This window comes from Salvelinus fontinalis, chromosome 1 (genome assembly GCF_029448725.1).
Source record: "Salvelinus fontinalis isolate EN_2023a chromosome 1, ASM2944872v1, whole genome shotgun sequence".
NCBI lineage: Eukaryota > Metazoa > Chordata > Actinopteri > Salmoniformes > Salmonidae > Salvelinus > Salvelinus fontinalis.
The window spans coordinates 100,681,364-100,706,309 of record NC_074665.1 but is presented as its reverse complement, the minus strand read 5'-3'; the positions used below and the strand labels follow the sequence as shown (position 1 = coordinate 100,706,309).

At 47.5% G+C, this 24,946-nt stretch overlaps 1 protein-coding gene across 3 annotated transcripts in view; it reads left to right on the top strand.

Annotated features, from left to right (window-relative positions):
- Positions 1-24,382, top strand: part of zranb1a (zinc finger, RAN-binding domain containing 1a) — a 59,825-nt gene extending 35,443 nt beyond the window's left edge. For all 3 annotated transcript variants that reach the window (XM_055938118.1, XM_055938136.1, XM_055938127.1), the window contains exons 5-10: positions 3,415-3,486; positions 6,282-6,480; positions 8,549-8,669; positions 10,550-10,679; positions 18,247-18,476; positions 22,032-24,382. In XM_055938118.1, coding sequence (XP_055794093.1) covers positions 3,415-3,486; positions 6,282-6,480; positions 8,549-8,669; positions 10,550-10,679; positions 18,247-18,476; positions 22,032-22,244 — 965 coding nt within the window. In that variant the 3' untranslated portion in view covers positions 22,245-24,382. The remainder of the gene's footprint in view (positions 1-3,414; positions 3,487-6,281; positions 6,481-8,548; positions 8,670-10,549; positions 10,680-18,246; positions 18,477-22,031) is intronic.
- Positions 24,383-24,946: the final 564 nt, after the last annotated feature.

Genomic DNA, 24,946 nt, shown 5'->3' with positions numbered 1-24,946 from the left:
GCTGATACAGATTAGTATTGACTGGGGGGGGGGTGTGAATACCTTTGAAAATGAGACATTTCTGTATTTAATTTTCACTAAATTAGTAAAAATGTCTAAAAACATGTTTTCATTTTGTCATTATGGGGTATTGTGTGGAGATGGTTGGTATGTTTTTGTTATTTAATCGATTTTGAATTCAGGCTGTAACACCAACACAGTGTGTAATAAGGGGTTATGGATTCAGGCTGTAACACCAACACAGTGTGTAATAAGTCAAGGGGTTATGGATTCAGACTGGAACACCAACACAGTGTGTAATAAGGGGTTATGGATTCAGACTGTAACCCCCAACACAGTGTGTAATAAGGGGTTATGGATTCAGGCTGTAACACCAACACAGTGTGTAATAAGTCAAGGGGTTATGAATTCAGGCTGGAACACCAACACAGTGTGTAATAAGGGGTTATGAATTCAGACTGGAACACCAACACAGTGTGTAATAAGGGGTTATGAATTCAGGCTGTAACACCAACACAGTGTGTAATAAGGGGTTATGGATTCAGGCTGTAACACCAACACAGTGTGTAATAAGGGGTTATGAATTCAGGCTGGAACACCAACACAGTGTGTAATAAGTCAAGGGGTTATGGATTCAGGCTGGAACACCAACACAGTGTGTAATAAGGGGTTATGGATTCAGGCTGGAACACCAACACAGTGTGTAATAAGTCAAGGGGTTATGGATTCAGACTGTAACCCCCAACACAGTGTGTAATAAGTCAAGGGGTTATGAATTCAGACTGTAACCCCAACACAGTGTGTAATAAGTCAAGGGGTTATGAATTCAGACTGTAACCCCAACACAGTGTGTAATAAGTCAAGGGGTTATGGATTCAGACTGGAACACCAACACAGTGTGTAATAAGGGGTTATGGATTCAGACTGTAACCCCCAACACAGTGTGTAATAAGGGGTTATGAATTCAGGCTGGAACACCAACACAGTGTGTAATAAGTCAAGGGGTTATGGATTCAGGCTGGAACACCAACACAGTGTGTAATAAGGGGTTATGGATTCAGGCTGGAACACCAACACAGTGTGTAATAAGTCAAGGGGTTATGGATTCAGACTGTAACCCCCAACACAGTGTGTAATAAGTCAAGGGGTTATGAATTCAGACTGTAACCCCAACACAGTGTGTAATAAGTCAAGGGGTTATGAATTCAGACTGTAACCCCAACACAGTGTGTAATAAGTCAAGGGGTTATGAATTCAGGCTGTAACCCCAACACAGTGTGTAATAAGTCAAGGGGTTATGAATTCAGACTGGAACCCCAACACAGTGTGTAATAAGTCAAGGGGTTATGAATTCAGGCTGTAACCCCAACACAGTGTGTAATAAGTCAAGGGGTTATGGATTCAGGCTGTAACCCCAACACAGTGTGTAATAAGTCAAGGGGTTATGAATTCAGGCTGTAACCCCAACACAGTGTGTAATAAGTCAAGGGGTTATGGATTCAGACTGTAACCCCAACACAGTGTGTAATAAGTCAAGGGGTTATGGATTCAGACTGTAACCCCCAACACAGTGTGTAATAAGTCAAGGGGTTATGAATTCAGACTGTAACCCCAACACAGTGTGTAATAAGTCAAGGGGTTATGAATTCAGACTGGAACACCAACACAGTGTGTAATAAGTCAAGGGGTTATGAATTCAGGCTGTAACCCCAACACAGTGTGTAATAAGTCAAGGGGTTTTGAATTCAGGCTGTAACCCCAACACAGTGTGTAATAAGTCAAGGGGTTATGGATTCAGACTGTAACCCCTAACACAGTGTGTAATAAGTCAAGGGGTTATGGATTCAGGCTGTAACACCAACACAGTGTGTAATAAGTCAAGGAGTTATGAATTCAGGCTGGAACACCAACACAGTGTGTAATAAGTCAAGGGGTTATGAATTCAGACTGGAACACCAACACAGTGTGTAATAAGTCAAGGGGTTATGAATTCAGGCTGTAACCCCAACACAGTGTGTAATAAGTCAAGGGGTTATGGATTCAGACTGTAACCCCCAACACAGTGTGTAATAAGTCAAGGGGTTATGAATTCAGGCTGTAACCCCAACACAGTGTGTAATAAGGGGTTATGAATTCAGACTGTAACCCCAACACAGTGTGTAATAAGTCAAGGGGTTATGAATTCAGGCTGTAACCCCAACACAGTGTGTAATAAGTCAAGGGGTTATGAATTCAGGCTGTAACCCCAACACAGTGTGTAATAAGTCAAGGGGTTATGAATTCAGGCTGTAACCCCAACACAGTGTGTAATAAGTCAAGGGGTTATGAATTCAGGCTGTAACCCCAACACAGTGTGTAATAAGTCAAGGGGTTATGAATTCAGGCTGTAACCCCAACACAGTGTGTAATAAGTCAAGGGGTTATGAATTCAGGCTGTAACCCCAACACAGTGTGTAATAAGTCAAGGGGTTATGGATTCAGACTGTAACACCAACACAGTGTGTAATAAGTCAAGGGGTTATGAATTCAGGCTGTAACCCCAACACAGTGTGTAATAAGTCAAGGGGTTATGAATTCAGACTGTAACCCCAACACAGTGTGTAATAAGTCAAGGGGTTATGAATTCAGACTGTAACCCCAACACAGTGTGTAATAAGTCAAGGGGTTATGAATTCAGGCTGTAACCCCAACACAGTGTGTAATAAGTCAAGGGGTTATGGATTCAGACTGTAACCCCAACACAGTGTGTAATAAGGGGTTATGGATTCAGACTGGAACACCAACACAGTGTGTAATAAGGGGTTATGAATTCAGACTGTAACACCAACACAGTGTGTAATAAGGGGTTATGAATTCAGGCTGTAACCCCAACACAGTGTGTAATAAGTCAAGGGGTTATAGATTCAGACTGTAACCCCAACACAGTGTGTAATAAGTCAAGGGGTTATGAATTCAGGCTGTAACCCCAACACAGTGTGTAATAAGTCAAGGGGTTATGGATTCAGACTGTAACCCCAACACAGTGTGTAATAAGTCAAGGGGTTATGAATTCTTTGTGAAGGCAGCAGTTAATGAACAGCTTGTTTACTGTTCAGTCACCATTTTATGGAGAAGCATTTACACGCCTCTTTTCTCAGCGCTGTTTCTGTTTTCACTATGGCCGTTTTGATTTGTGTTAGGTAGTCAATATAGGAAAATGTGAACAGGGGGAATTTTGTAATCTAGCTGATTAATATATTAGCAAATAAAAAATAAAAAAAGTCACCTAATTTCTCTCTCTCTCTCTCTCTGTCTCTCTCTTTGTCTCTGTCTCTGTCTCTCTCTGTCTCTGTTTCTCTCTGTCTCTCTATGTCTCTCTCTCTGTCTCTCTGTCTCTCTCTCTGTCTCTCTCTCTCTCATTGTGTGTTTCTGCAGACATCGAAGACCTGCCCACTGCAGTCCAGGAGAAGCTGTTTGATGAGGTGTTAGATAGAGATGTACAGAAAGGTAAAAAGATCTCAGAGGATTCTTGATATTCTCAATATCTCCCATCAACCCCATGCCAGGATACGTACTGCATGTTGTAGATTTACCATTAGAATCAAGCGTGTGTGTGTGTGTGTGTGTGTGTGTGTGTGTGTGTGTGTGTGTGTGTGTGTGTGTGTGTGTGTGTGTGTGTGTGTGTGTGTGTGTGTGTGTGTGTGTGTGTGTGTGTGTGTGTGTGTGTTGATCCTTTTGCGTGACCAGATAAAGTGATGAAATAGAGAAGCTCCTTTAAGACCACACTCTGTTCCATGAGAGTAAACTGTGTGCCAAATCTATACAGCGTACAAAATATTAGGAACACCTTCCTAATATTGAGTTTTGCACCCCCTTTTGCCCTCAGAACAGCCTCAATTCATTGAGCTAGCTAGTTACCTCACCGCCCTCTCCTCTCACCAGCTAGCTAGTTACCTCACCGCCCTCGCCTCTCACCAGCTAGCTAGTTACCTCACCACCCTCTCCTCTCACCAGCTAGCTAGTTACCTCACCGCCCTCTCCTCTACTCAGCTAGCTAGTTACCTCACCACCCTCTCCTCTCACCAGCTAGCTAGTTACCTCACCACCCTCTCCTCAGCTAGCTAGTTACCTCACCGCCCTCTCCTCTCACCAGCTAGCTAGTTACCTCACCGCCCTCTCCTCTCACCAGCTAGCTAGTTACCTCACCGCCCTCTCCTCTCACCAGCTAGCTAGTTACCTCACCGCCCTCTCCTCTCACCAGCTAGCTAGTTACCTCACCACCCTCTCCTCAGCTAGCTAGTTACCTCACCGCACTTTCCTCTCACCAGCTAGCTAGTTACCTCACCTCCCTCTCCTCTCACCAGCTAGCTAGTTACCTCACCGCCCTCTCCTCTCACCAGCTAGCTAGTTACCTCACCGCCCTCTCCTCTCACCAGCTAGCTAGTTACCTCACCACCCTCTCCTCAGCTAGCTAGTTACCTCACCGCACTCTCCTCTCACCAGCTAGCTAGTTACCTCACCGCCCTCTCCTCTCACCAGCTAGCTAGTTACCTCACCGCCCTCTCCTCTCACCAGCTAGCTAGTTACCTCACCACCCTCTCCTCAGCTAGCTAGTTACCTCACCGCCCTCTCCTCTCACCAGCTAGCTAGTTACCTCACCTCCCTCTCCTCTCACCAGCTAGCTAGTTACCTCACCGCCCTCTCCTCTCACCAGCTAGCTAGTTACCTCACCGCCCTCTCCTCTCACCAGCTAGCTAGTTACCTCACCGCCCTCTCCTCTCACCAGCTAGCTAGTTACCTCACCACCCTCTCCTCAGCTAGCTAGTTACCTCACCGCCCTCTCCTCTCACCAGCTAGCTAGTTACCTCACCTCCCTCTCCTCTCACCAGCTAGCTAGTTACCTCACCGCCCTCTCCTCTCACCAGCTAGCTAGTTACCTCACCGCCCTCTCCTCTCACCAGCTAGCTAGTTACCTCACCTCCCTCTCCTCTCACCAGCTAGCTAGTTACCTCACCGCCCTCTCCTCTCACCAGCTAGCTAGTTACCTCACCGCCCTCTCCTCTCACCAGCTAGCTAGTTACCTCACCGCCCTCTCCTCTCACCAGCTAGCTAGTTACCTCACCGCCCTCTCCTCTCACCAGCTAGCTAGTTACCTCACCGCCCTCTCCTCTCACCAGCTAGCTAGTTACCTCACCACCCTCTCCTCAGCTAGCTAGTTACCTCACCGCACTCTCCTCTCACCAGCTAGCTAGTTACCTCACCGCCCTCTCCTCTCACCAGCTAGCTAGTTACCTCACCGCCCTCTCCTCAGCTAGCTAGTTACCTCACCGCCCTCTCCTCTCACCAGCTAGCTAGTTACCTCACCACCCTCTCCTCTCACCAGCTAGCTAGTTATCTCACCGCCCTCTCCTCTCACCAGCTAGCTAGTTACCTCACCGCCCTCTCCTCAGCTAGCTAGTTACCTCACCGCACTCTCCTCTCACCAGCTAGCTAGTTACCTCACCTCCCTCTCCTCTCACCAGCTAGCTAGTTACCTCACCACCCTCTCCTCAGCTAGCTAGTTACCTCACCGCCCTCTCCTCTCACCAGCTAGCTAGTTACCTCACCGCCCTCTCCTCTCACAAGCTAGCTAGTTACCTCACCGCCCTCTCCTCTCACCAGCTAGCTAGTTACCTCACCGCCCTCTCCTCTCACCAGCTAGCTAGTTACCATCAGGGTTAACTACACAGACGTTTCAGCTGTACATCCTTATTGAGTGTTCACTTAGCCAATGATTCTCCCAGGTGTGTCTAGGTCTCGGAGGTGTCTTGTGACCTATTTCAGCTAGTAGTGTAATTGGGTGGGAGAAATAGGATGCTCCAGTTGGTTGTTGCAGGGCCAAGGGGAGACGAGGGAAGAATTAAGTCACTGAGTGGCTGTGTCCTTTCTCTCCCTCCCTCAATAAATGGCTAACAACGTATGTGTCCTCTCTCTGTGTGTGTGTCCTTTCTCTCTGTGTGTGTGTCCTTTTCTCTGTGTGTGTTGTTTCTCTGTGTGTGTGTGTGTGTGTCTGTGTGTGTCCTTTTCTCTGTGTGTGTGTGTGTGTGTCCTTTCTCTGTGTGTGTCGTTTCTCTGTGTGTGTGTGTGTGTGTGTGTGTGTGTGTGTGTGTGTGTGTGTGTGTGTGTGTGTGTGTGTGTGTGTGTGTCCTTTCTCTCTCTATGTGTGTGTGTGTGTCCTATATGTGTGTGTGTGTCCTTTCTCTCTCTATGTGTGTGTGTGTTTGTGTGTCCTATCTGTGTGTGTGTGTGTGTGGTCTCTACAGAGCTAGAGGAGGAGTCTCCCATCATCAACTGGTCCTTGGAGCTGGGTACCAGGCTGGACAGCAGACTGTATGCCCTATGGAACCGTACACAGGGAGACTGCCTGTTAGACTCAGTACTGCAGGCTACCTGGGGGATATACGACAAGGACTCTGTCCTCCGCAAGACCCTCCACGACAGCCTGCACGACTGCTCTCACTGGTAAGAAAAACACGGATATGGACACACACACACACACACACACACACACACACACACACACACACACACACACACACACACACACACACACACACACACACACACACACACACACACACACACACACACACACACACACACACACACACACACACTGTCCTCTGCAAAGATTTCCAGGACAGACTGCTCTCCCTGTTGAGAAACACACACACTGTGGCCGCTCTCTGGCCCCGTATCCACACACTGGAATACCACACACTGTGGCCGCTCTCTGGTCCCCGTATCCACACACTGGAATACCACACACTGTGGCCGCTCTCTGGCCCCGTATCCACACACTGGAATACCACACACTGTGGCCGCTCTCTGGTCCCCGTATCCACACACTGGAATACCACACACTGTGGCCGCTCTCTGGCCCCGTATCCACACACTGGAATACCACACACTGTGGCCGCTCTCTGGTCCCCGTATCCACACACTGGAATACCACACACTGTGGCCGCTCTCTGGTCCCCGTATCCACACACTGGAATACCACACACTGTGGCCGCTCTCTGGCCCCGTATCCACACACTGGAATACCACACACTGTGGCCGCTCTCTGGCCCCGTATCCACACACTGGAATACCACACACTGTGGCCGCTCTCTGGCCCCGTATCCACACACTGGAATACCACACACTGTGGCCGCTCTCTGGCCCCGTATCCACACACTGGAATACCACACACTGTGGCCGCTCTCTGGCCCCGTATCCACACACTGGAATACCACACACTGTGGCCGCTCTCTGGCCCCGTATCCACACACTGTGGCCGGGCTCTGGCCCCGTATCCACACACTGTGGCCGCTCTCTGGCCCCGTATCCACACACTGTGGCCGCTCTCTGGCCCCCAGAGAGAGATGTTTGTGTGTTCTGTGTTCCAGGTTCTACACACGGTGGAAGGAGTGGTAGTCGTGGTAATGAGATGTGTGTTCTGTGTTCCAGGTTCTACACACGGTGGAAGGAGTGGTAGTCGTGGTAATGAGATGTGTGTTCTGTGTTCCAGGTTCTACACACGGTGGGAGTCATGGTAATGAGATGTGTGTTCTGTGTTCCAGGTTCTACACACGGTGGGAGTCGTGGTAATGAGATGTGTGTTCTGTGTTCCAGGTTCTACACACGGTGGAAGGAGTGGTAGTCGTGGTAATGAGATGTGTGTTCTGTGTTCCAGGTTCTACACACGGTGGGAGTCATGGTAATGAGATGTGTGTTCTGTGTTCCAGGTTCTACACACGGTGGGAGTCGTGGTAATGAGATGTGTGTTCTGTGTTCCAGGTTCTACACACGGTGGAAGGAGTGGGAGTCGTGGTAATGAGATGTGTGTTCTGTGTTCCAGGTTCTACACACGGTGGGAGTCATGGTAATGAGATGTGTGTTCTGTGTTCCAGGTTCTACACACGGTGGGAGTCGTGGTAATGAGATGTGTGTTCTGTGTTCCAGGTTCTACACACGGTGGAAGGAGTGGTAGTCGTGGTAATGAGATGTGTGTTCTGTGTTCCAGGTTCTACACACGGTGGGAGTCATGGTAATGAGATGTGTGTTCTGTGTTCCAGGTTCTACACACGGTGGGAGTCGTGGTAATGAGATGTGTGTTCTGTGTTCCAGGTTCTACACACGGTGGAAGGAGTGGGAGTCGTGGTAATGAGATGTGTGTTCTGTGTTCCAGGTTCTACACACGGTGGAAGGAGTGGGAGTCGTGGTAATGAGATGTGTGTTCTGTGTTCCAGGTTCTACACACGGTGGAAGGAGTGGGAGTCGTGGTAATGAGATGTGTGTTCTGTGTTCCAGGTTCTACACACGGTGGAAGGAGTGGGAGTCGTGGTAATGAGATGTGTGTTCTGTGTTCCAGGTTCTACACACGGTGGGAGTCGTGGTAATGAGATGTGTGTTCTGTGTTCCAGGTTCTACACACGGTGGAAGGAGTGGGAGTCGTGGTAATGAGATGTGTGTTCTGTGTTCCAGGTTCTACACACGGTGGAAGGAGTGGGAGTCGTGGTAATGAGATGTGTGTTCTGTGTTCCAGGTTCTACACACGGTGGAAGGAGTGGGAGTCGTGGTATTCTCAGAGCTTTGGTCTCCACTTCTCCCTCCGAGAGGAACAGTGGCAGGAGGACTGGGCCTTCATACTCTCTCTGGCCAGCCAGGTAACACACACACACACACACACACACACACACACACACACACACACACACACACACACACACACACACACACACACACACACCACACACACACACACACACACACACACACCAGCCTTTCTATCCCCTTTTGTATTATAAAATGCAATATTATTATTTGATGTACTTTGTTTATCTGACCAGAGTTATACAATATGCTGCTGTCACTATCATGACCAAATCGTGACCAAATCATGACCAAATCATGACCAAATCATAACCAAATCATGACCAAATCATAACCAAATCATGACCAAATCATGACCAAATCATAATCAAATCATGACCAAATCATGACCAAATCATGACCAAATCATAACCAAATCATGCCCAAATCATGCCCAAATCATGACCAAATCATAACCAAATCATAACCAAATCATGCCCAAATCATGCCCAAATCATGCCCAAATCATGACCAAATCATGACCAAATCATAACTAAATCATGACCAAATCATGACCAAATCATGACCAAATCATGACCAAATCATAACCAAATCATGACCAAATCATGACCAAATCATGCGAAAGTATCTCAAATTGATTTACATGCTAATGTCAGTCCCATGACTTGAATGGGATTTGTGCCACAAATGCTAAAACATTAGCATGTGTAAAAAGTGCCAAGGAAACTAAACCAGAGCACGGATTGCTGTCATACCTTGCCCATAGACCGCTGTCATACCTTGCCCACAGACCGCTGTCATACCTTGCCCACAGACCGCTGTCATACCTTGCCCATAGAGCACTGTCATACCTTGCCCACAGACCGCTGTCATACCTTGCCCACAGACCGCTGTCATACCTTGCCCACAGACCGCTGTCATACCTTGCCCACAGACCGCTGTCATACCTTGCCCACAGACCGCTGTCATACCTTGCCCACAGACCGCTGTCATACCTTGCCCACAGACCGCTGTCATACCTTTGCCCACAGACCGCTGTCATACCTTGCCCACAGACCGCTGTCATACCTTGCCCACAGACCGCTGTCATACCTTGCCCACAGACCGCTGTCATACCTTGCCCACAGACCGCTGTCATACCTTGCCCACAGACCGCTGTCATACCTTGCCCACAGACCGCTGTCATACCTTGCCCACAGACCGCTGTCATACCTTGCCCACAGACCGCTGTCATACCTTGCCCACAGACCGCTGTCATACCTTGCCCACAGACCGCTGTCATACCTTGCCCACAGACCGCTGTCATACCTTGTCCACAGACCGCTGTCATACCTTGCCCACAGACCGCTGTCATACCTTGCCCATAGACCGCTGTCATACCTTGCCCACAGACCACTGTCATACCTTGCCCACAGACCGCTGTCATACCTTGCCCACAGACCGCTGTCATACCTTGTCCACAGACCGCTGTCATACCTTGCCCACAGACCGCTGACAGGACAAGGAAACCAATGTCATTTGGGTAGACTATCCCTTTAAGCCTTCCATTGTGAGGAGACTAAAGTATTGTAGTACATTGAATATCTCCTAATCACCAATCTCATCTGTCTGTCTGTTTTCCTGTCTGTCTGCCTTTCTGTCTGTCTGTCTTTTCCTGGCTGTCTGTTTTCCTGGCTGTTTTCTTGTCTACATGTCTGGCTTCCTGTCTGTCTGTCTGTTTTCCTGTCTGCCTGCCTGTCTGTCTGTCTGCCTGTCTGTCTGCCTGTCTGTCTGTCTGTTTTCCTGTCTGTTTTCCTGTCTGCCTGTCTGTGTGTCTGTCTGTCTGTCTGTTTTCCTGTCTGCCTGTCTGTTTTCCTGTCTGTCTGTCTGTTTTCCTGTCTGCCTGTCTGTTTTCCTGTCTGTCTGCCTGTCTGTCTGTCTGTTTTCCCCACAGCCTGGTGCCAGCCTGGAACAGACTCACATCTTTGTTCTAGCACACATTCTTCGTCGACCAATCATCGTGTACGGAGTGAAGTATTACAAGAGTTTCCGCGGAGAAACGTTAGGCTACACTCGTTTCCAAGGTGAGTGGAGTGGAGAAACGTTAGGTTACACTCGTTTCCAAGGTGAGTGGAGAAACGTTAGGCTACACTCGTTTCCAAGGTGAGTGGAGAAACGTTAGGCTACACTCGTTTCCAAGGTGAGTGGAGAAACGTTAGGTTACACTCGTTTCCAAGGTGAGCGGAGAAACGTTAGGTTACACTCGTTTCCAAGGTGAGTGGAGAAACGTTAGGCTACACTCGTTTCCAAGGTGAGTGGAGAAACGTTAGGTTACACTCGTTTCCAAGGTGAGTGGAGAAACGTTAGGTTACACTCGTTTCCAAGGTGAGTGGAGAAACGTTAGGCTACACTCGTTTCCAAGGTGAGCGGAGAAACGTTAGGTTACACTCGTTTCCAAGGTGAGTGGAGAAACGTTAGGTTACACTCGTTTCCAAGGTGAGTGGAGAAACGTTATGCTACACTCGTTTCCAAGGTGATTGGAGCGGAGAAACGTTAGGTTACAATCGTTTCCAAGGTGAGTGGAGCGGAGAAACGTTAGGTTACACTCGTTTCCATGGTGAGTGGAGAAACGTTAGGCTACACTCGTTTCCAAGGTGAGTGGAGAAACGTTATGCTACACTCGTTTCCAAGGTGATTGGAGAAACGTTAGGTTACAATCGTTTCCAAGGTGAGTGGAGCGGAGAAACGTTAGGTTACACTCGTTTCCAAGGTGAGTGGAGAAACGTTAGGCTACACTCGTTTCCAAGGTGAGTGGAGAAACGTTAGGCTACACTCGTTTCCAAGGTGAGTGGAGAAACGTTAGGCTACACTCGTTTCCAAGGTGAGTGGAGAAACATTAGGCTACACTCGTTTCCAAGGTGAGTGGAGAAACGTTAGGCTACACTCGTTTCCAAGGTGAGTGGAGAAACGTTAGGCTACACTCGTTTCCAAGGTGAGTGGAGAAACGTTAGGCTACACTCGTTTCCAAGGTGATTGGAGCGGAGAAACGTTAGGTTACAATCGTTTCCAAGGTGAGTGGAGCGGAGAAACGTTAGGTTACACTCGTTTCCAAGGTGAGTGGAGAAACGTTAGGCTACACTCGTTTCCAAGGTGAGTGGAGAAACGTTAGGCTACACTCGTTTCCAAGGTGAGTGGAGTGGAGAAACGTTAGGTTACACTCGTTTCCAAGGTGAGCGGAGAAACGTTAGGTTACACTCGTTTCCAAGGTGAGTGGAGAAACGTTAGGCTACACTCGTTTCCAAGGTGAGTGGAGCGGAGAAACGTTAGGCTACACTCGTTTCCAAGGTGAGTGGAGTGGAGAAACGTTAGGCTACACTCGTTTCCAAGGTGAGTGGAGAAACGTTAGGCTACACTCGTTTCCAAGGTGAGTGGAGCGGAGAAACGTTAGGCTACACTCGTTTCCAAGGTGAGTGGAGCGGAGAAACGTTAGGCTACACTCGTTTCCATGGTGAGTGGAGCGGAGAAACGTTAGGCTACACTCGTTTCCAAGGTGAGCGGAGAAACGTTAGGCTACACTCGTTTCCAAGGTGAGTGGAGAAACGTTAGGTTACACTCGTTTCCAAGGTGAGTGGAGCGGAGAAACGTTAGGCTACACTCGTTTCCAAGGTGAGTGGAGCGGAGAAACGTTAGGTTACACTCGTTTCCAAGGTGAGCGGAGAAACGTTAGGTTACACTCGTTTCCAAGGTGAGTGGAGCGGAGAAACGTTAGGCTACACTCGTTTCCAAGGTGAGTGGAGCGGAGAAACGTTAGGCTACACTCGTTTCCAAGGTGAGTGGAGCGGAGAAACGTTAGGTTACATTCGTTTCCAAGGTGAGCGGAGAAACGTTAGGTTACACTCGTTTCCAAGGTGAGTGGAGAAACGTTAGGCTACACTCGTTTCCAAGGTGAGTGGAGAAATGTTAGGTTACACTCGTTTCCAAGGTGAGTGGAGAAACGTTAGGCTACACTCGTTTCCAAGGTGAGTGGAGAAACGTTATGCTACACTCGTTTCCAAGGTGAGTGGAGCGGAGAAACGTTAGGCTACACTCGTTTCTAAGGTGAGTGGAGAAACGTTAGGTTACACTCGTTTCCAAGGTGAGTGGAGAAACGTTAGGCTACACTCGTTTCCAAGGTGAGTGGAGAAACGTTAGGCTACACTCGTTTCCAAGGTGAGTGGAGCGGAGAAACGTTAGGCTACACTCGTTTCCAAGGTGAGTGGAGAAACGTTAGGCTACACTCGTTTCCAAGGTGAGTAGAGCGGAGAAACGTTAGGCTACACTCGTTTCCAAGGTGAGTGGAGAAACGTTAGGCTACACTCGTTTCCAAGGTGAGTGGAGAAACGTTAGGCTACACTCGTTTCCAAGGTGAGTGGAGAAACGTTAGGTTACACTCGTTTCCAAGGTGAGCGGAGAAACGTTAGGCTACACTCGTTTCCATGGTGAGTGGAGAAACGTTAGGCTACACTCGTTTCCATGGTGAGTGGAGAAACGTTAGGCTACACTCGTTTCCATGGTGAGCGGAGAAACGTTAGGTTACACTCGTTTCCAAGGTGAGTGGAGCGGAGAAACGTTAGGCTACACTCGTTTCCAAGGTGAGCGGAGAAACGTTAGGCTACACTCGTTTCCAAGGTGAGTGGAGCGGAGAAACGCTAGGCTACACTCGTTTCCAAGGTGAGTGGAGAAACGTTAGGCTACACTCGTTTCCAAGGTGAGTGGAGAAACGTTAGGCTACACTCGTTTCCAAGGTGAGTGGAGAAACGTTAGGCTACACTCGTTTCCAAGGTGAGTGGAGAAACGTTAGGCTACACTCGTTTCCAAGGTGAGTGGAGAAACGTTAGGCTACACTCGTTTCCAAGGTGAGTGGAGAAACGTTAGGCTACACTCGTTTCCATGGTGAGTGGAGAAACGTTAGGCTACACTCGTTTCCAAGGTGAGCGGAGAAACGTTAGGCTACACTCGTTTCCAAGGTGAGTGGAGAAACGTTAGGTTACACTCGTTTCCAAGGTGAGTGGAGAAACGTTAGGCTACACTCGTTTCCAAGGTGAGTGGAGAAACGTTAGGCTACACTCGTTTCCAAGGTGAGTGGAGAAACGTTAGGCTACACTCGTTTCCAAGGTGAGTGGAGTGGAGAAACGTTAGGCTACACTCGTTTCCAAGGTGAGTGGAGAAACGTTAGGCTACACTCGTTTCCAAGGTGAGCGGAGAAACATTAGGCTACACTCGTTTCCAAGGTGAGTGGAGAAACGTTAGGCTACACTCGTTTCCAAGGTGAGTGGAGAAACGTTAGGTTACACTCGTTTCCAAGGTGAGTGGAGCGGAGAAACGTTAGGCTACACTCGTTTCCAAGGTGAGTGGAGAAACGTTAGGCTACACTCGTTTCCAAGGTGAGTGGAGAAACGTTAGGCTACACTCGTTTCCAAGGTGAGTGGAGAAACGTTAGGCTACACTCGTTTCCAAGGTGAGTGGAGTGGAGAAACGTTAGGTTACACTCGTTTCCAAGGTGAGTGGAGCGGAGAAACGTTAGGTTACACTCGTTTCCAAGGTGAGCGGAGAAACGTTAGGTTACACTCGTTTCCAAGGTGAGTGGAGAAACGTTAGGCTACACTCGTTTCCAAGGTGAGTAGAGTGGAGAAACGTTAGGTTACACTCGTTTCCAAGGTGAGTGGAGCGGAGAAACGTTAGGTTACACTCGTTTCCAAGGTGAGTGGAGCGGAGAAACGTTAGGCTACACTCGTTTCCAAGGTGAGTGGAGAAACGTTAGGCTACACTCGTTTCCAAGGTGAGTGGAGAAACGTTAGGCTACACTCGTTTCCATGGTGAGTGGAGCGGCAGAATTATTATCTTGAGAGTCTATTGTGATAATACGTAGGTTTAACAGCGCTTTACAAGGACCCAGACACTTCAGTCTTCCAAGCATAGAGTGGGTGGCAGGATTTTAACAACCTGGATCCTGTAATTAGACCAGAGGAATCTGTAGATAGAGACTGTGGTGTTATTAGACCAGAGGAAGCTGTAGATAGAGACTGTGGTGTTATTAGACCAGAGGAAGCTGTAGATAGAGACTGTGGTGTTATTAGACCAGAGGAAGCTGTAGATAGAGACTGTGTTGTAATTAGACCAGAGGAAGCTGTAGATAGAGACTGTGGTGTTATTAGACCAGAGGAAGCTGTATATAGAGACTGTGGTGTAATTAGACCAGAGGAAGCTGTAGATAGAGACTGTGTTGTAATTAGACCAGAGGAAGCTGTAGATGGAGACTGTGGTGTTATTAGACCAGAGGAAGCTGTAGATAGAGACTGTGGTGTAATTAGACCAGAGGAAGCTGTAGATATAGACTGTGGTGTTATTAGACCAGAGGAAGCTGTAGATAGGGACTGTGGTGTAATGAGACCAGAGGAAGCTGTAGATAGAGACTGTGTTGTAATTAGACCAGAGGAAGCTGTAGATAGAGACTGTGTGTTGTAATTAGACCAGAGGAAGCTGTAGATAGAGACTGTGGTGTTATTAGACCAGAGGAAGCTATAGATGGAGACTGTGGTGTAATTAGACCAGAGGAAGCTGTAGATGGAGACTGTGGTGTAATTAGACCAGAGGAAGCTGTAGATAGAGACTGTGGTGTTATTAGACCAGAGGAAGCTGTAGATGGAGACTGTGGTGTAATTAGACCAGAGGAAGCTGTAGATAGAGACTGTGGTGTTATTAGACCAGAGGAAGCTGTAGATGGAGACTGTGTGTTGTAATTAGACCAGAGGAAGCTGTAGATGGAGACTGTGGTGTTATTAGACCAGAGGAAGCTGTATATAGAGACTGTGGTGTTATTAGACCAGAGGAAGCTGTAGATGGAGACTGTGGTGTAATTAGACCAGAGGAAGCTGTAGATGGAGACTGTGGTGTTATTAGACCAGAGGAAGCTGTATATAGAGACTGTGGTGTTATTAGACCAGAGGAAGCTGTAGATGGAGACTGTGGTGTAATTAGACCAGAGGAAGCTGTAGATGGAGACTGTGGTGTTATTAGACCAGAGGAAGCTGTATATAGAGACTGTGGTGTTATTAGACCAGAGGAAGCTGTAGATGGAGACTGTGGTGTAATTAGACCAGAGGAAGCTGTAGATAGAGACTGTGGTGTTATTAGACCAGGGGAAGCTGTAGATGGAGACTGTGGTGTAATTAGACCAGAGGAAGCTGTAGATAGAGACTGTGGTGTTATTAGACCAGAGGAAGCTGTAGATAGAGACTGTGGTGGAATTAGACCAGAGGAAGCTGTATATAGAGACTGTGGTGTAATTAGACCAGAGGAAGCTGTAGATGGAGACTGTGGTGTAATTAGACCAGAGGAAGCTGTATATAGAGACGTGTGTGTGTGTGTGTGTGTGTGTGTGTGTGTGTGTGTGTGTGTGTGTGTGTGTGTGTGTGTGTGTGTGTGTGTGTGTGTGTGTGCGCGCCTAAGCTGAGCCTACATATGAAACCTTATAGGAACAACATATTATTCCATAGCAGAGTTGTATGTGGGCGCGAGGGGCCCAGGACTGGGGTTGCCATGGTCGCTGGGTAACATTAAAACAACATATTAGTCCATAGCAGAGTTGTATGTGGGGTTGTGGGCGCGAGGGGCCCAGGAGTGGGGTTGCCATGGTCGCTGGGTAACATCAAAACAACATAGCTGTCCATGTAAATCCATTTCCTTTCATGTTCAAACCAGACTACAGTTAATAGAAAGGCTCGAGTAACCAAAGCAACACCAGATCATGAAAGGACCACTCAAGGACCTCGTTGGGGAATAAGTGTTTTCATTTGCTATTATTCTGGGATCAAATCAAATCAAATTTTATGTGTAGACTTTACCGTGACATGCTTACTTACGAGCTCTTTCCCACCATTGCAGTTAAAAAGTAAGAAAATTAGAAAATTGATTAAATAGACAATTGTAACACAATAAAATAACAATAACGAGGCTATATACAGTTTATATACAAGGAGTAGTCGTAGTGAGTCAGTGTACTGGGGTTCGGGGTACTGGGGTACGAGGTAGTAGTGAGTCGATGTACTGGGGTACGAGGTAGTAGTGAGTCGGTGTACTGGGGTACGAGGTAGTAGTGAGTCGGGGTACTGGGGTACGAGGTAGTAGTGAGCCGGGGTACTGGGGTACGAGGTCGTAGTGAGTCGGGGTACGAGGTAGTAGTGAGTCGGGGTATGAGGTAGTAGTGAGTCGGGGTACTGGGGTACGAGGTAGTAGTGAGTCGGCGTACTGGGGTACGAGGTAGTAGTGAGTCGGTGTACTGGGGTACGAGGTAGTAGTGAGTCGGGGTACTGGGGTAATAGGTAGTAGTGAGTCGGAGTACTGGGGTACGAGGTAGTAGTGAGTCGGGGTACGAGGTAGTAGTGAGTCGGGGTATGAGGTAGTAGTGATTCGGGGTACTGTTGTACGAGGTAGTATTAAGTCGGTGTACTGGGGTAATAGGTAGTAGTGAGTCGGAGTACTGGGGTACGAGGTCGTAGTGAGTCGGGGTATGAGGTAGTAGTGAGTCGGGGTATGAGGTAGTAGTGAGTCGGGGTACGAGGTAGTAGTGAGTCGGGGTACTGGGGTACGAGGTAGTAGTGAGTCGGGGTACGAGGTAGTAGTGAGTCGGGGTACTGGGGTAATAGGTAGTAGTGAGTCGGGGTACTGGGGTATGAGGTAGTAGTGAGTCGGGGTACTGGGGTACGAGGTAGTAGTGAGTCGGGGTACGAGGTAGTAGTGAGTCGGGGTACGAGGTAGTAGTGAGTCGGAGTACTGGGGTAATAGGTAGTAGTGAGTAGGAGTACTGGGGTACGAGGTAGTAGTGAGTAGGAGTACTGGGGTACGAGGTCGTAGTGAGTCGGGGTACGAGGTAGTAGTGAGTCGGGGTACTGGGGTACGAGGTAGTAGTGAGTCGGGGTACGAGGTAGTAGTGAGTCGGCGTACTGGGGTAGGAGGTAGTAGTGAGTCGGGGTACGAGGTAGTAGTGAGTCGGGGTACGAGGTAGTAGTAAGTCGGTGTACTGGGGTACGAGGTAGTAGTGAGTCGGGGTACGAGGTAGTAGTGAGTCTGGGTACTGGGGTACGAGGTAGTAGTGAGCCGGGGTACGAGGTAGTTGGGGTGATAGTACTAAAAATCTATGTACACGTAGGTAGGAGAGAAAGGCACAAAGTCTGGGTAGCCATTTGATTAACTGTTCAGCAGTCTAATGGCTTTGGGGTAGAAGCTGTTCAGGAGCCTTTTGGACCTAGACTCGACGACTCGGTACCGCTTGCCGTGCGGTAGCAGAGGGAACAGACTGTGACTTGGGTGGCTGGAGTCTTTGACACCGCCTGGTATAGAGGTCCTGGATGACTGGAACCTCTGTCATGTACTGGGACGTACACACCATCCTCTGTAGCGCCTTGCGGTCGGATGCCGAGCAGTTGCTCTACCAGGCGGTGATGCAGCCAGTCAATATACTCTCAATGGTTCAGCTGTAGAACTTCATGAGGATCTGAGGGCCCGTGCCAAATCTAGATGTGTTTCTGTCTGAGACTGACCTGTGTCTCTCTACCTCTCGTCCTCCAGGTGTGTTTCTGTCTGAGACTGACCTGTGTCTCTCTACCTGTACAGGTGTGTACCTGCCCCTATTGTGGGAGCAGAGCTTCTGTTGGAAGAGTCCCATCGCCCTGGGTTACACACGTGGACACTTCTCTGCCCTGGTCGCCATGGAGAACGACGGCTACGACAATCGCGGCGCGGGCGCCAACCTCAACACTGACGACGACGTCACCGTAACCTTCCTGCCGCTGGTGGACAGCGAAAGAAAACTGCTGCACGTACATTTTCTGTCTGCACAAGAGGTAACATGAACTCTTAGCCTATAATTTCCCACGCCCCCCCCCCCCAGAGGAAAATCTAATGACATAATACTAAAATCCATCTGTTTAAACTAGAGATGGGTTTTTGGGGGGCGTGTCAACCCGCCGATATCGCCCTTCCTACAGTGAAAAGGGGGCGAGCTAGAGCTCTCAAAAAACGTCTGTAGCGTCCGACCAGTTTGGACTCGATAAGTATCATGACTACTCTATTGAAAGACGAGACTGACCAGGTGTATCCAGGTGAAACTACTCTATTGAAAGACGAGACTGACCAGGTGTATCCAGGTGAAACTACTCTATTGAAAGACGAGACTGACCAGGTGAATCCAGGTGAAACTACTCTATTGAAAGACGAGACTGACCAGGTGAATCCAGGTGAAACTACTCTATTGAAAGACGAGACTGACCAGGTGAATCCAGGTGAAACTACTCTATTGAAAGACGAGACTGACCAGGTGAATCCAGGGGAAACTACTCTATTGAAAGACGAGACTGACCAGGTGAATCCAGGTGAAACTACTCTATTGAAAGATGAGACTGACCAGGTGAATCCAGGTGAAACTACTTTATTGAAAGACGAGACTGACCAGGTGAATCCAGGTGAAACTACTCTATTGAAAGATGAGACTGACCAGGTGAATCCAGGTGAAACTACTCTATTGAAAGATGAGACTGACCAGGTGAATCCAGGTGAAACTACTCTATTGAAAGATGAGACTGACCAGGTGAATCCAGGTGAAACTACTCTCTTGAAAGATGAGATAACCAGGTGAATCCAGGTGAAACTACTCTATTGAAAGACGAGACTGACCAGGTGAATCCAGGTGAAACTACTCTATTGAAAGATGAGACTGACCAGGTGAATCCAGGTGAAACTACTCTATTGAAAGACGAGACTGACCAGGTGAATCCAGGTGAAACTACTCTATTGAAAGATGAGACTGACCAGGTGAATCCAGGTGAAACTACTCTATTGAAAGACGAGACTGACCAGGTGAATCCAGGTGAAACTACTCTATTGAAAGATGAGACTGACCAGGTGAATCCAGGTGAAACTACTCTATTGAAAGATGAGACTGACCAGGTCAATCCAGGTGAAACTACTCTATTGAAAGACGAGACTGACCAGGTGAATCCAGGTGAAACTACTCTATTGAAAGATGAGACTGACCAGGTGAATCCAGGGGAAACTACTCTATTGAAAGACGAGACTGACCAGGTGAATCCAGGTGAAACTACTCTATTGAAAGATGAGACTGACCAGGTGAATCTAGGTGAAACTACTCTATTGAAAGACGAGACTGACCAGGTGAATCCAGGTGAAACTACTCTATTGAAAGATGAGACTGACCAGGTGAATCCAGGTGAAACTACTCTATTGAAAGACGAGACTGACCAGGTGAATCCAGGTGAAACTACTCTATTGAAAGATGAGACTGACCAGGTGAATCCAGGTGAAACTACTCTATTGAAAGATGAGACTGACCAGGTGAATCCAGGTGAAAGCTACGATCCCTTATTGAGGTTAAATCCGTATAGATGAAGGAGAGGAGACGGGTTAAAGAAGGATTGTTAGACCTTGAGACATGGATTGTGTATATGTGCCATTCAGAGGGTTTTAAAGGGCAAGACAAAAGATTTGTAAGTGCCTTTTGAACAGGGTAGGGTAGTAGGTGCCTTTGAACAGGGTAGGGTAGTAAGTGCCTTTTGAACAGGGTAGGGTAGTAGGTGCCTTTGAACAGGGTAGGGTAGTAGGTGCCTTTGAACAGGGTAGGGTAGTAGGTGCCTTTTGAACAGGGTAGGGTAGTAGGTGCCTTTGAACAGGGTAGGGTAGTAGGTGCCTTTGAACAGGGTAGGGTGGTAGGTGCCTTTTGAACAGGGTATGGTAGTAGGTGCCTTTGAACAGGGTAGGGTAGTAGGTGCCTTTTGAACAGGGTATGGTAGTAGGTGCCTTTGAACAGGGTAGGGTAGTAGGTGCCTTTGAACAGGGTAGGGTAGTAGGTGCCTTTGAACAGGGTATGGTAGTAGGTGCCTTTGAACAGGGTAGGGTAGTAGGTGCCTTTTGAACAGGGTAGGGTAGTAGGTGCCTTTTGAACAGGGTAGGGTAGTAGGTGCCTTTTGAACAGGGTAGGGTGGTAGGTGCCTTTGAACAGGGTAGGGTAGTAGGTGCCTTTTGAACAGGGTAGGGTAGTAGGTGCCTTTGAACAGGGTAGGGTAGTAGGTGCCTTTTGAACAGGGTAGGGTAGTAGGTGCCTTTTGAACAGGGTAGGGTGGTAGGTGCCTTTGAACAGGGTAGGGTAGTAGGTGCCTTTTGAACAGGGTAGGGTAGTAGGTGCCTTTGAACAGGGTAGGGTGGTAGGTGCCTTTTGAACAGGGTATGGTAGTAGGTGCCTTTTGAACAGGGTAGGGTAGTAGGTGCCTTTTGAACAGGGTAGGGTAGTAGGTGCCTTTGAACAGGGTAGGGTAGTAGGTGCCTTTTGAACAGGGTAGGGTAGTAGGTGCCTTTGAACGGGGTATGGTAGTAGCTTCCAGGGGCACCGGTTTGAGTCAAGAACTGCAACGCTGCTGGGTTTTTCACGCTCAACAGTTTCCCCCGTGTATATCAAGAATGGTCCACCACCCAAAGGACATCCAGCCATCTTGACACAACTGTGGGAAGCATTGGAGTCAACATGGGCCAGCATCCCCTGTGGAACGCTTTAGACACCTTGTAGAGTCCCATGACCTGATGAAATGAGGCTGTTCTGAGGGCAAAAGGGGGTGCAACTCAATATTAGGAAGGTGTTCAATGTTTTGTACAACTCAGTGTGTATCTAAAACAATTGTCATTTTTATTTACAATCCCCTTAACCCGAAACGGTTTACTCATTCACCTAGTTCTTATCAAATAGCTCTTATCAATAGCTCTTATCAATAGCTCTTATCAAATAGCTCTTATCAAATAGCTCTTATCAAATAGCTCTTATCAAATAGCTCTTATCAATAGCTCTTATCAACAGCTCTTATCAATAGCTCTTATCAAATAGCTCTTATCAAATAGCTCTTATCAATAGCTCTTATCAATAGCTCTTATCAAATAGCTCTTATCAAATAGCTCTTATCAAATAGCTCTTGTCAATAGCTCTTATCAACAGCTCTTATCAACAGCTCTTATCAATAGCTCTTATCAATAGCTCTTATCAAATAGCTCTTATCAATAGCTCTTATCAACAGCTCTTATCAAATAGCTCTTATCGAATAGCTCTTATCAATAGCTCTTATCAATAGCTCTTATCAAATAGCTCTTATCAATAGCTCTTATCAACAGCTCTTATCAATAGCTCTTATCAAATAGCTCTTATCAAATAGCTCTTATGTCTAATCATCTCTCTCTCTGTCTCTCTCTCTCTCTCTCTCTCTCTCTCTCTGTCTCTGTCTCTCTCTCTCTGTCTCTGTCTCTCTCTCTCTCTCTGTCTCTCTCTCTCTGTCTCTGTCTCTGTCTCTCTCTCTCTCTCTGTCTCTCTCTCTCTGTCTCTCTCTCTCTCTCTCTCTCTCTAGATGGGTAACGAGGAGCAGCAGGAGAAGTTGTTGAGGGAGTGGTTGGACTGCTGTGTAACGGAGGGAGGCATGTTGGCCGCAATGCAGAAGTCGTCCCGTCGACGCAACCACCCTCTGGTCACACAAATGGTGGAGAACTGGCTGGATGGGTACCGACAGATCTGCCCCTGCGCCTCTCTCTCCGACGGGGAGGAGGAGGATGAAGATGAGTGAAGGAGGGAAGGACACAGTGACAGACACAGGAGAGGGTGACAGAGGAGGAATATGGCGTCACTGGATGGGACTCGAGACCACTAGCATCCTTCTATACAGTACCATACGCCTCCTCACCTCAAGAGAGGATCGACGGTCTTCTGCGCTGCCCATCTTGAGGCTGTATCCCAAAGCACATAGGGTTCTGGTCAAAAAAGTAGTGCGCACTATATAGGGAATAGGTTGCCATTTGGGACGCAGGGGGGCGGAGAGATCAATGGTGTTTCACTCTGCCGTCTCAGAAGCACTGAAGACAGGAGACTCTGGTTCTGAAAGAACTCTTGGAACACGTTCTAGAATCTCCTCAACAAACCATGACAACAACAATGGGTGCGTTCGTAAATTCACTCTGGAGAGCGTTGTCAGATCGTAAATTCACTCTGGAGAGCGTTGTCAGATCGTAAATTCACTCTGGAGAGCGTTGCCAGATCGTAAATTCACTCTGGAGAGCTTTGTCAGATCGTAAATTCACTCTGGAGAGCTTTGTCAGATCGTAAATTCACTCTGGAGAGCGTTGCCAGATCGTAAATTCACTCTGGAGAGCGTTGTCAGATCGTAAATTCACTCTGGAGAGCTTTGTCAGATCGTAAATTCACTCTGGAGAGCGTTGTCAGATCGTAAATTCACTCTGGAGAGCGTTGTCAGATCGTAAATTCACTCTGGAGAGCTTTGTCAGTTCGTTAATTCACTCTGGAGAGCTTTGTCAGTTCGTAAATTCACTCTGGAGAGCGTTGTCAGTTCGTAAATTCACTCTGGAGAGCTTTGTCAGTTCGTTAATTCACTCTGGAGAGCGTTGTCAGTTCGTAAATTCACTCTGGAGAGCGTTGCCAGATCGTAAATTCACTCTGGAGAGCGTTGTCAGATCGTAAATTCACTCTGGAGAGCGTTGTCAGATCGTAAATTCACTCTGGAGAGCTTTGTCAGATCGTAAATTCACTCTGGAGAGCTTTGTCAGATCGTAAATTCACTCTGGAGAGCGTTGTCAGATCGTAAATTCACTCTAGAGAGCTTTGTCAGATCGTAAATTCACTCTGGAGAGCGTTGTCAGATCGTAAATTCACTCTGGAGAGCTTTGTCAGTTCGTTAATTCACTCTGGAGAGCTTTGTCAGTTCGTAAATTCACTCTGGAGAGCGTTGTCAGTTCGTAAATTCACTCTGGAGAGCTTTGTCAGTTCGTTAATTCACTCTGGAGAGCTTTGTCAGATCGTAAATTCACTCTGGAGAGCTTTGTCAGATCGTAAATTCACTCTGGAGAGCGTTGTCAGATCGTAAATTCACTCTAGAGAGCTTTGTCAGATCGTAAATTCACTCTGGAGAGCGTTGTCAGATCGTAAATTAACTCTGGAGAGCGTTGTCAGATCGTAAATTCACTCTGGACTGCTTTGTCAGTTCGTAAATTCAGAGCGTTGTCAGAATGTCTGTTCATAAATTCAGTTCGTTTCGCTCTCTGCGTGTTCAGAGCGCACACTGGACGCTCTGGCCGAGGAGTAGGGCTGATCTGAGCGTTCTGACCTCACAACAGCAATCAAGCACCCGAGCTAACTGGCTAACTGGCTAACTAGCTAACTGGCTAACTGGCCAACTAGCTAACTGGCCAACTGGCCAACTGGCTAACTGGCTAACTAGCTAACTGGCTAACTAGCTAACTAGCTAACTGGCTAACTAGCCAACTGGCCAACTTGCTAACTTGCTAACTGGCTAACCGGCTAAAGTTGGTTAGCTTGCTAGCTACTTCCAGACACATAATGAGAGAACACCTCACTCTGACCATTATACGCCCCCCTAGCAGAGCTGGCTAGGCTGTTTACATGTTATCCAGAGCGTTGGTGACTGTAATTGTGCTGCTGGCAACAATTTAATTATGTTTTGTTTTTCTTGCGGAGGTTTACTGACACCGGTCAAATTCAACAGGTGTTCCGTGTTTATAAATGAATCAGATATTCTGCCCTGTCTCACACTGATGACAGTGTTCTGAAATGGGAGTAGATCGCCAGAGGGACTTTACGAACGCACCCAAGGACAACAACTACCACAAGTAGCGACCCCGTATTATTTCAAATAAAGAACTATAGTTTGTGAAATGTTAATCAACTTTAAAATATTTAGTTTTTTTCCCCCAGTGTAATTATTTATCCATCGTTGTTAATAATGCATGTGTTGTATAAATGATGTACTAGGAAACAAAACAACAAAAAATACCAGCATCAAAGTGGAAGACAGGAATCCTCATTGACTATCACTACTATGGACATCTACCTACGAAGCCACATTTACTTAAAACATTTTTCCTAAAGTTTTCCCGCTACCTATTTTGTTATTGAGAATACTTGCCGTTTTCAATCCTCTTCTCCGCCAGAGAGAAGTAGCGCTATATTTAGGAAAACCGTAGTTATATTTAAGGAAACTTAAAAGGACGCTGCACTTCATGAAATCAAACTATTCTATTTAGAGGATTGTAAATGCTAACAGAATTAGCTCAAAGCTAAAGCAGAGTTATTTACGGAGATTTTTCATCCTACAAAATGTGTGTGTATTTACAAGGTTAACCAGGAAGAGCATCTGTTTTTCTGGATCGTTTATCCTTTTTCTGCAAAATCCTTTAAAAAGTTGGATGGTTAAAACTGTGTTTAGGTGAGCGAGAGAGAGAGAGAGGGGCACAGGGA